Source organism: Anomaloglossus baeobatrachus, chromosome 2 (genome assembly GCF_048569485.1).
Source record: "Anomaloglossus baeobatrachus isolate aAnoBae1 chromosome 2, aAnoBae1.hap1, whole genome shotgun sequence".
Lineage (NCBI taxonomy): Eukaryota > Metazoa > Chordata > Amphibia > Anura > Aromobatidae > Anomaloglossus > Anomaloglossus baeobatrachus.
Window position 1 is genome coordinate 359667022 of NC_134354.1, and position 12408 is coordinate 359679429.

The 12408-nt window shown below is 44.4% G+C and overlaps 1 protein-coding gene across 4 annotated transcripts in view; it reads left to right on the forward strand.

The window, feature by feature from the left end:
- The window catches only part of HNRNPR (heterogeneous nuclear ribonucleoprotein R), a 180727-nt gene that overhangs the window by 117898 nt on the left and 50421 nt on the right, over window positions 1–12408 (forward strand). The window contains exon 9 of one of the 4 annotated variants that reach the window (XM_075336005.1): window positions 10221–12164. The exons of the other annotated variants lie outside the window; for them this stretch is intronic. Within the exon in view, the coding sequence (XP_075192120.1) occupies window positions 10221–10833 (613 nt within the window). The 3' untranslated portion in view covers window positions 10834–12164. Of the gene's footprint in view, window positions 1–10220; window positions 12165–12408 lie in introns of those variants that run through there. 4 annotated transcript variants of the gene reach the window in all.

Here is a 12408-nt window from a genome sequence, read left to right on the forward strand (position 1 = left end):
TTCCAAAGCGGCTACCTCATGACTTCCAGTCCCCTCCCTCCGCATCTCCGGTCGGGGGCAGGCTCTCCCGCTTTTACGACACTTGGATGTCACAGGTCAAAGACCGGTGGGTGACAGACATTTTGTCTCGCGGGTACAGAATCGAGTTCAGTTCTCGTCCTCCAGCTCGGTTCTTCAGAACCTCCCCACATCCAGACCGTGTAGATGTCCTGCGGCAGGCGGTGGACTCCCTAAGAGCGGAAGGAGTAGTGGTTCCTGTACCGTCTCAGGAACAAGGGAGAGGGTTTTACTCCAATCTCTTTGTGGTGCCAAAAAAGGACGGCTCGTTCCGTCCTGTTCTGGACCTAAAACTGCTCAACAAACATGTGCACGCCAGACGGTTCCGGATGGAAACCCTCCGTTCTGTCATTGCCTCAATGTCTCAAGGAGACTTCCTTGCCTCAATAGACATCAAAGATGCTTATCTCCACGTGCCAATTGCTACAGAACATCAACGTTTTCTACGTTTTGTGATAGGAGACGACCATCTTCAGTTCGTAGCTCTGCCATTCGGTCTGGCGACAGCCCCCCGGGTCTTCACCAAGGTCATGGCGGCGGTGGTAGCAGTCTTGCACTCTCAGGGACACTCGGTGATCCCTTACCTAGACGATCTACTTGTCAAGGCACCCTCTCAAGAGGCATGCCAACTCAGTCTACATGCTACGCTGGAGACTCTCCAGACTTTTGGATGGATCATCAACTTTCCAAAGTCAAATCTGTCACCGACACAGTCACTAACGTATCTTGGCATGGAGTTCCATACTCGAGCAGCGAGAGTGAAGCTTCCGCTAAACAAGCAGCGGTCCTTACAGACAGGGGTGCAATCTCTCCTTCAGGGCCAGTCGCACCCCTTGCGGCGCCTCATGCACTTCCTAGGGAAGATGGTGGCAGCCATGGAAGCAGTTCCCTTTGCGCAGTTTCATCTGCGTCCACTTCAATGGGACATTCTCCGCCAATGGGACGGGAAGACAACTTCCCTAGACAGGAAAGTCTCTCTTTCCCAGACGGCCAAGGACTCTCTACAATGGTGGCTCCTTCCCACCTCATTGTCTCAGGGAAGATCCTTCCTGCCCCCATCCTGGGCAGTGGTCACGACAGATGCGAGTCTGTCGGGGTGGGGAGCAGTGTTTCTACACCACAGGGCTCAGGGGACGTGGACTCCGCAAGAGTCCACCCTTCAGATCAATGTTCTGGAAATCAGGGCAGTGTATCTTGCCCTACTAGCCTTTCAACAGTGGCTGGAAGGAAAGCAGATCCGAATCCAGTCGGACAACTCCACAGCGGTGGCATACATCAACCACCAAGGAGGGACGCGCAGCCGGCAAGCCTTTCAGGAAGTCCGGCGCATTCTGAATTGGGTGGAGGACACAGCATCCACCATCTCCGCGGTTCACATCCCAGGCGTAGAAAACTGGGAAGCAGACTTCCTCAGTCGCCAGGGTATGGACGCAGGGGAATGGTCCCTTCACCCGGACGTGTTTCAAGAAATCTGTCGCCGCTGGGGGGTGCCGGACGTCGACTTAATGGCGTCTCGGCACAACAACAAGGTCCCGGCATTCATGGCGCGGTCGCGCGATCAAAGAGCTCTGGCGGCAGACGCCTTGGTGCAAGATTGGTCGCAGTTCCGCCTCCCATATGTATTCCCGCCTCTGGCACTCTTGCCCAGAGTATTACGCAAGATCAGATCCGATTGCAGCCGCATCATACTCGTCGCCCCAGACTGGCCGAGGAGATCGTGGTATCCGGATCTGTGGCATCTCACGGTCGGCCGACCGTGGTCACTTCCAGACCGTCCAGACCTGCTGTCTCAAGGGCCGTTTTTCCATCAGAATTCTGCGGCCCTGAACCTGACTGTGTGGCCATTGAGTCCTGGATCCTATCGTCAACAGGCTTATCCCAGGGAGTGGTAGCCACAATGAGACAAGCTAGGAAGTCAACTTCTGCTAAGATCTACCACAGAACGTGGAAGATTTTCTTAACCTGGTGCTCTGCTCAGGGAGTGTCTCCCTGGCCATTTGCATTGCCCACTTTTCTGTCTTTCCTGCAATCAGGGTTGGAAAAGGGCTTGTCGCTCAGCTCCCTTAAAGGGCAAGTCTCGGCACTATCCGTGTTTTTTCAGAAGCGTCTAGCACGTCTTCCTAAGGTGCGCACGTTCCTGCAGGGGGTCTGTCATATTGTGCCCCCGTACAAGCGGCCGTTGGATCCATGGGATCTGAACAGAGTACTAGTTGCTCTCCAGAAGCCGCCTTTCGAGCCTCTCAAAGAAGTTTCTTTTTCTCGCCTGTCACAGAAAGTGGCGTTTCTTGTTGCGATCACATCGCTTCGGCGAGTGTCTGAGCTGGCAGCTCTGTCATCCAAGGCTCCCTTCTTGGTGTTCCACCAGGACAAAGTAGTGCTGCGCCCCATTCCGGAGTTTCTCCCTAAGGTCGTATCCTCGTTTCATCTTAATCAGGATATATCCTTGCCTTCCTTTTATCCTCATCCGGTTCACCGGTATGAAAAGGACTTGCGTTTGCTAGATCTGGTGAGAGCTCTCAGGATCTACATTTCCCGCACGGCGCCCATGCGCCGTTCCGATGCACTTTTTGTCCTTGTCGCTGGTCCGCGCAAGGGGTTGCAGGCTTCTAAAGCTACCTTGGCTCGATGGATCAAAGAACCAATTATAGAGGCCTACCGTTCTGCTGGGCTTCCGGTTCCTTCAGGGCTAAAAGCCCACTCAACCAGAGCCGTGGGTGCGTCCTGGGCATTACGGCACCAGGCTTCGGCTCAACAGGTGTGTCAGGCAGCTACCTGGTCGAGTCTGCACACTTTCACCAAGCATTATCAGGTGCATACCTATGCTTCGGCGGATGCCAGCTTAGGTAGAAGAGTCCTGCAGGCGGCAGTGACATCCCCGTAGGGGAGGGCTGTTTTGCAGCTCTAACATGAGGTATTTCGTTACCCACCCAGGGACAGCTTTTGGACGTCCCAATCGTCTGGGTCTCCCAATAGAGCGCTGAAGAAGAAGGGAATTTTGTTACTTACCGTAAATTCCTTTTCTTCTAGCTCTTATTGGGAGACCCAGCACCCGCCCTGTTGTCCTTCGGGATTGTTTTTGCTGTTTGCGGGTACACATGTTGTTCATGTTGAACGGTTTTTCAGTTCTCCGATGTTAATCGGAGTTAATTTGTTTAAACCAGTTGTTGGCTTCCTCCTTCTTGCTTTGGCACTAAAACTGGAGTACCCGTGATACCACGGGGGGGTATAGCCAGAAGGGGAGGGGCCTTGCACTTTTGGTGTAGTGCTTTGTGTGGCCTCCGGAGGGCAGTAGCTATACCCCAATCGTCTGGGTCTCCCAATAAGAGCTAGAAGAAAAGGAATTTACGGTAAGTAACAAAATTCCCTTCTTCTGCATGCTAAGCCTATGAGAAACGTCCCTTTGATAAAGGCTATAAAGAGGCCTATATCTTTGGAACTGTTGGTAAATTAACCTCTTTAATTCATGTCCGTATAATCACCGCTGGCTGCTGCGGTTAGCCGGTGGTGATCCCTGCACATGTCAGCTGTTAACCCCTTTGATCGTTTTGTCAAAATGTGACAGCACAATGTAAATAGCCCCAGCGGGGAACGCCTTTCCCCGCCGCCATCGGAAGCCCCGTGACGTGATTACGGAGAGCCGATGGTTGCCATGGTACCACAGGGTCATAGGATGACTTCTGTCGCTATCATGACTCTCACTTCCTGTTAGAGCCGGCAGTACGCCGTCTGTAAGAGGAGAGCAGCGTTTCAGCTGATCTGAGCTGTGCAAGCGATCAAACTGCTGATATTTATAGTCCCCTAAGGGGACTAGTAAAAAAAAAAATTAAAAAAAAGTTTTAAGTTTTAAAAAAATAAAAAAAAATAAATTCAAATCATTCCCCATTCACCCTATTGACAATTAAAGGGTTAAACAAAACCCCGAACCATCTTTGGTATCACCACATTGAGAAATGCTCGATCTATCAAAATATAAAATCAGTCAACCTGATCAGTTAACAGCATAGTGGCAAAAAAATTCCAAACGCCAAAATTACGTGTTTTGGTTGCTGCAAAATTCAATAACAGTCGATCAAAAGGTAGCATCTGCATAAAAATTGTAGTTAAAAACGTCAGCTCGAGACGTTAAAAAATAAGCCATCACAGCCATAGATCCCGAAAAAATTAGAATGCTACGGGTTGTGGAAAATGGCGCAAAAAGTGCTACATATGTTTGGACACACTTATGATTTTTTTTTAAACCCCTTAGATAAAAGTAATCCTATTCATGTGTGGTATCTACAAACTCGCAGCCGCCTGAGACATCTAACCGACACATCAGTTTTACCATATAGTGAACCCTGTGCAATCAGGTTTTTTTTTTGTTTTTTTTTTGCAATTTTTCCGTACTTGGAATTATTTTTTTCCTGTTTTCCTGTACACTATATGGTAAAACTTATGGTTTCGTATAAAAGTACAACTTGTCTGGCAAAAATTAAGCCCTTATATGGCAAGATTGACGGAAAGATAAAGTTACGGCTCTCAATGAAGGGGAGCAAAAAAGAACACCCTCAACCCCTCCCTCCCCCCCCCTCCCCCAAAAAAAACAAAACAAAAACGAAAGCACAGAATATCACCCGAGGATTCATGAGTAATAAAGGAAAGCCACACAAAAAACTTGAAAATTCGGGCTTGCCGCAAATCTGTCCACTTTAGACCTGGTGCTACCAGGGCATTTTCTGAAGGGTGGGTAAAGTTTGCATTGTTTACACATTCTAAACTGTATAAAGTCAACACCTACTTAAATGGAGCTTTGTGTGCAGTAATTTTCTGGTTTTTTTTTACTGCTTTTTAATTTCAAGTAGTTGTAAGATGCATCGATAATGTGTCACAGCTAGAAAAAGGTGCTCTGTCTTTGCCAATATATTTTAGGCCTACACTGACAGAACTGACACTTTATTTGCAGCATACATTTCAGTTACCCTCAGCTGGGTCACTCGGTGGCATCATGTTGAATATGATGTGGCACTGTTATGTATAGAAATGGACTTTACAGAAGCCTACAAGCCCTAGCTATCTTCTGAAACCTAAATATCTTGATTTCTCGACGTTGCATGGGCAGTTTTTTATTGAAGCAGCACTTCAGCAAATTTACTATTTTTGCTATAATACTGAATGACCAGCAGTATTCTACGAGCAGTGTAGTTTTATTTTATCCATACATTTTGAACTTTCATCTTGGGTTTGTCATTTGCTTACCAGCAATCAATCCCTGATTGCCTGTCACAATGTAGGCCAGTCTGTGTGGAGGACAACCATATGAATCTGATCAGAACAATGCAAGAAAATCTCGCATTGTACTCAGGCCAATGTTAGTCAATGAGGCAGAGCAGATGGGCAGCTTTTTTTTCTCATCCAGATTCTGGATGAGAAAAAAGTCATAGCATGCTGCGATTGTCTGCGAGAGTCGTGTCACTCACACCCATACAAGTCTATGGGTGAAAGTGAAACATTGGACTGCATTCGGATGATATAGTGCAGTGCGAGAATCACATCAGATGACAATGGAGGAGATGGGGATATTAGTCCCTCAATCTCCTCCGCAGCTGCAGGATCGGTCACAGTCGCCTGACACTCGGCTAACACTAGCAATACAGCGGGAGCCGAGGGTCATTAGCATATTGCATCGGATGCTATACGTTTGTCTGAATCCAGTCTTAGCTACAGGATTGCAGCATCGCAGCTTACTCCTCTCCATCAGGCCACCCTTCATTATTCCTGTATGTAATCCCTTGAATAAAGTGCTGCTAAAGATCACATTACTGACACATCAAAGGGAGCAGAATTGCAGGAATATATATTATATATAGTCAGCTCACTTCTTAACTGCAGATTTCTTAAAGGGAGTCTGTCACCAGGGTTTTGGCACGTAATGTAGGTACACAATAGTGTAAAGGTAAAAATTATTTGTCACTTATCAGGGCTCCTTGTGTTTTTGCTAAAATCACTGTTTTATTAGCAGTAAACTTGCTTCCATGTAGTCCTCCATATTCATGATCTCTGTATAACCCCGCCCCACCACTGATTGCTCGGTGACCACAGAAAGCTGTCAATCAGTGGTGGGGCGGTGTTATACAGAGATCATGAATATGGAGGGCTACATGGAAGCAAGTTTACTGCTGATAAAACAGTGATTTTATCAAACACCCATCAAGAAGTCCTGTGACAAATAATTTTACAGAGCTCAGCATTCAGAGAAATGTTACATTTGCAGCAGATACAATGATTTTATCAAAACTGCAGTAAGCGATAATTCCCTGGAATCAGGATCTCTGTCCGTACATCAGGTCGCTCCCAGGTGGCATAGCAGATACCTGGTCACAGGTTCCCTATAACCTCTTCATGACTTTTGACATGTCTCTGCCTTAGCTCGGCGTGCGAGCCAGCATCAAACATTATTCCCAACACGACTGCTGATTTAATCAACCATCATGTGACTCTAAAGGGGGCTTTACACGCTATGATATCGTTAATGTTTTATCGTTGGGGTCACGTCGTTAGTGATGCAGATCTGGCGTCATTAACGGTATCGCAGCGTGTAACACCAGCGACCTTAAACGTCCTCCAAAGTGGTGAAAATCGTTCATCATGGAGAGGTCGTCCTAAAACCAAAAATTGTTAATGGTTGTTTAAAGATGTTGTTCCTCGTTCCTGCGGCAACACACATCGCCGTGTGTGACACCGCAGGAGCGAAGAACCTCACCTCACCTTACCTGCGTCCCGCCCGCAATGAGAAAGGAAGGAGGTGGGAGGGATGTTTGTCCCGCTCATCTCCGCCCCTCCGCTTTGATTGGCCGGTTGCTTAGTGACGTCGCGGTGACGCCAAACGCACCTCCCCCTTGAGGAAGGGATTGTTCGGCGGTCACAGTGACGCCGCCGACCAGGTATGTGCATGTGAAGCTGCCGTAGCGATAATGTTCGCTGCGGCAGCGATCACACGATATCGCATGCACGACGGGGGCGGGTGCTTTTCCGTACGATATCGCTAGCAATTGCTAGAAATATCGTAGTGTGTAAAGCCCGCTTTACAGTGACGCGTGGATCGGCGATCTGCCCATTGCAATTAACCAGTTAAATTCTGCTGTCTGACCGCAGGATTTAACACATGCTGGCATTGAAGCATGCCACTTTCTGGTCCCATCGGCGCCCCTGTGACTTGATTGCGAGGCGCCGTTGGTTTGTCATGACTGCCAGACGTCGGCTGATGACACGTCTCATTACGATCCTCCTGTGAATGCCGGCTACAAACTGCCATTCATATGAGATTGTGATTTCTGCAGTACAGAGGAGCAAGTTAAAAAAAAAAACAAAAAAGGAAAAAACTTAACCCATAAATGGCAAAAATCGAATACAAGAACCATTACATTATTCTATGATAGCGGATGCTGTGCTACATAGGCAGGAGCTTTGCTGCAGTGCTGTTTTAAAATTCTGTAAATGTACATTAAATTATCTGAAGCCACTAAAGTATATTATTTAGAAAACACATTGAGTACAATGGTGACATTTATTATGATTAATTTGCTTTCTCAAAAATAATTTTTGTTCATCTGGCTTAACAAAAAGAAAAATTCAAATAGAGTTGTACATATCCAAAAATGATAACCAAACAAGCGACAAACTCTCCCTCTGTCTCCCTCCCCACTCTGTTAAAAAGTGCTCTCCCGTGTCCAATTTATGATATCATCAATAGAAATTGGTGTCGCTATAATTGGGGTGACTGAAGACTAAACACAACACTTTGTGCAGCACTGCGAGTAGCTTAAAATTTACAACCTCCGACAATCAGAATTGCTAATTTATTTTTTTAAATATAAAAGCTAGATTGTGCCCTGATAAAACCAACTCATCCCACAAAAAAAATAACAAATGATCATACAGCTATGTTGATAAAAAAAAATTAATAAATTCTGTTTCCTAAAATATGCACATCCTTAAGGGGTTAAAGGTTTTTATTTCTGAATACAAACTTGTCAACTACATTTTTTTTTTATATGGCTTACAGGGTTAGTTGTGATATTTGTTGCTCCTATCAAATTGAGTTTAGTTTAAAGGGCTATTCCCATTACAGAGACCCTATCCCAATATATAGTAGGCATAATATTAGCAAATACCTCCAATTAGAAATGTTGTATAGTTCCTCTGATAGAGCCATGTCTCTTACCTCATGTGCTGGGCATTGCAGCTTAGTTATCCATGGTTACAAGCAACTAACCAAAACTACCATATACTTAAGTCTATCACCCTATTACACTCACTGTAATATATCACTGTAGTTATTTTAGATAAGCAGTGGCTTATACCTATAATCTTTTAACATTGATCTAAATAAATAACTGTTTTTAGGAGTTTTTTCTTTTGGTTTGTGTTACAAGCAACTAAATTACACTATATGAGTGGACATAACTATGGATACCTAAGCTGCAATGCCCTGCACATGAGGTAAGAGACATGGCTAATTAGAAATGTAGACTAGTTCTCCTGATATAGAGGTATTTGCTAATATTTTTACACCTACTACATATTAGAATAGTTTCCTGGGGATGGTAATACCCCTTTAAGGGAACCCATCAGGATGTTATAACCCTAACTAATGCTATGTGTTAAGGCCCTGCAATGCTTATTAAACGATGCTCACCTTGTTTTTGGAAGATTTCAGGAAACTCCTTATTACGTTGCCAGAGCTGTACTGTCGATCTTCTCATGCACTACCCTGCCCGAGGAGACGATCCCAGGCAATGATGGCCCTTGTGCAAAATGTCAGGCAGGTAACTGAGACAAGCCACAGACCTGTGGTTGGTGGGGAATAGATAGCGAGGCTGGAGAGCTGTAAGTGCAGTGCCATCCCTGCTGTACTAGCGGCTAAAACTTAAACGCTGGATTTCTCTTAATGGGAAGGTGTCGTCAAAAAATGTTTTTCAATAACTGAAAAATATAAAGTATTAATGTTTTGTTTAAATAATATTTGTTTTTAATTGAGAAAAATATAGAAAAAAAAACTTAAGCTTTGATATTTTCCACTCTTAAACACTAGGGGGAGCAGCTGCTGAACTCTTGCTGTAGAGCTACTGTAGAACTAGCTCACATTACAACTGCAGTAAAAGTGGGCAGAATCTGCTCTCCTGTGTGTGATGTTACGATGTCACATCTGCCCCTCCAAATCTGGGTGTTTCCAAAAGGATAACAGAGAATAAAGTTTAGGATCACAGTGCGGAGCCATTTTGTTGGTGGCCGCAAAGTGATGCTAATATGTCTAAAGTGTCACTAAGGCCAGCTGCATAGTGCTCCACTGTATCCCGCACCGCACTATGACACTGACTGTGTCCCAGTGACCCACTGACTGTGTCCCAGTGACCCACTGACTGTGTCCCAGTGACCCACTGACTGTGTCCCAGTGACCCACTGACTGTGTCCCAGTGACCCACTGACTGTGTCCCAGTGACCCACTGACTGTGTCCCAGTGACCCACTGACTGTGTCCCAGTGACCCACTGACTGGGTCCCAGTGACCCACTGACTGGGTCCCAGTGACCCACTGACTGGGTCCCAGTGACCCACTGACTGGGTCCCAGTGACCCACTGACTGGGTCCCAGTGACCCACTGACTGTGATCACAGTACATAGCAGTGAGCAGCGGAGGCCCGAGGTGAGCACAGGTGGGGAGGGGCAGTGAGTGGCAGAGTGGGGGGGGTGAGCGGAGGGAGAGGGATGGGGAGCAGCACGCCAAGATCAGTTACAGTGCAATCACCGCTGCCTGTCGTTACACACAGCAAATCCAAGATGGCAGCCTCCGGTGCGTCAGTAAAACTAGAATTAAATGAAAAATAAATAATCAGTGAATTTAATTTTGTATTAAAAATACTTTATTTCATAATCACTATTATTAATACAAAAATAAAAAGCGCGACTCCTTCCTTTTAAGCTTCCAAATGAAATTGTAAATGCAGGGTGAGGATTTAACAAGCATAAAAGGGCCTTCACACACGGCATTCGTTAGGAATGTAACTTCCTGCTGACCGGTTCCTTTCAAATATCTTTTTATTTCAATATCTAGAGCTGAATTCAGTTATTTTCTTGAAATTTTGTGCTTTCACCATGCACATGCTTATTCTTCGTTTATATTCTTAGGTATGATGATTATTACTATTATCCCCCTCCTCGGATGCCGCCTCTAGGCAGAGGCAGGGGCCGTGGGGGCAGAGGTGGCTATTCATATCCGCAAGATTATTATGGCTATGAAGATTACTATGATGATTATTATGCATATGATTATCATGACTATCGTGGTGGCTACGATGATCCATACTATGGGTATGATGATGCATACCCTGTGCGTGGGAGAGGAGGAAGAGGTGGCAGAGGCGGGCCTCCACCACCTAGAGGCAGATCAGCTCCTCCTCAGCGTGGAGGGCGCTCCAGTTATGTACCAAGAGGTTCTCCCATGGGCCCTCCTAGAGGATCCAGAGGTGGACGAGGTGGGCCATCACTTCAGCCCCAACGAGGTCGCAACTCACGTGGTAACCGTGGAAGTAGAGGTGGGAATGTTGGTGGAAAAAGAAAGGCAGATGGGTACAGCCAGCCAGACTCCAAGCGTCGCCAGACCAACAATCAGCAAAATTGGGGAACCCAGCCTATAGCGCAACAGCCTTTGCAGCAAGTTGGTGATTATACTGGTAACTATGGTTACAGTAATGACAACCAGGAGTTTTATCAGGATTCTTATGGTCAGCAATGGAAATAGGAAAGTCAACAATTAGAAAGGTTTGATTTTTTTTTTAATTTTTTTTTCCCCCCCCAAACACCTACATTTACATACTCACATAGAGGCTTCAGTATCCGTTTCCTGTAATTTGTACTTGTTTCTTCACTATATTGTAAATAGTTTACTTATTTTATTTACTTTCTATTGGTGTGCTCCAAATTTGCCCCAGTATAGCAATGGGAATTTAAGTTGGGGTTTACTTAACATTTAAGCCATGCCGAAAACCAAGCCTAATGGGAGCTTTGTAATAGTATTTTTGTTCCAATGGTTTACTTTTTGTTTTTAGATTTACTATTTAGGTTTTTGTTATGTGCTTCTAGATTGTGATGCTATGGTTCTTCTGCTTGTTGCAGTTATTCTAATTTCTGTTTTAGTCACTCCCTGACAAAGACTGCCAGATACCGTTGTTTTTATTGTATTTTTTCTTTTCTTCTTTTTTTTTTTTTTTTATATATAGACTGTATCTGATATTTTTGGATTGGATGAAACCATTTGAGCAGAAATGCTGCATTTCTGGAAGGTTTCCTTTAATTTTTGCGGTATCTCCAGTAGCATTTTGTTGTACATAAATGTAAACAGTATTGAAGTCTTTAGTAATTTTAAAGGTAGTCTTTATAATTAAACATTTTAGGATTTCATGTGTTTGCTGTTTTTGACTTTCTAGACTTGGTTAATTTGTATTTTATTGTTATTATTTCACATTTTTTGGAAGGGAAAAAAGATGCCCTACCAAATTGTTTCGCTTTGGCTCTTGACGCCTCTGCAATATGTTCTGTGACTGTATTTCCCGTTTACTTGTTTATGTGCAATTTCAATAAAACTCTTCAAAAAAAAATAAAAAATTATAATAAAATTAAAACAGAATTCCACTGCAAAAAAAAATAAAACCTCATCCTTTTCCAAACTTGGATGTATCCTATTAAAAAGAACAAACGAAAAAAAACAACAAATTGAGTTGTAATTCTTGAAACAAACACAATTCAAGACTGGACTGCATATGTGAGTGATCAAATCTGTGTTTCAATCGAAATTTCTAAACATTAGATATGAGGCAACAAAGTGGAGACTCGAGCATCTGAAATTGATGTTGCACTCATTCCTATTTGGTATAATCTCTTAGCTTACCCATACGTGTGACTAGGATTGCTTCATCATTCCGTGTACAGAACAGGTGGCATAAATTGCCAGTTTGGTTTTTCTGCAATGTTATTGAATATGAATGGAAATTGTAAAGCTAAAGTTTACTGCATTTGATTGACTATAAATAACAAAAGCAAAAAACTAAATTAAAAGGTTCATGTTAAAACATTTTTGTGACATGCCTCTGAGTCATTTTAGGAAATATTATTTGTAAGGTTCAATGACAGGGGCCATTGACTACTAGAAAGAAGAGAAGCCCAAGATCCTCTTGGGATGATTGTATAGCTAAAGAGTAAGTAAACCTTTGATACCATTTGTTATATACTGTATGTATCCTTTTAATTGGAAGCCCCACCAGTTGTTTAATCCCTCCTCAACCCCACCATATTGCCCCTGAAATGTGCGCTTCTCAAA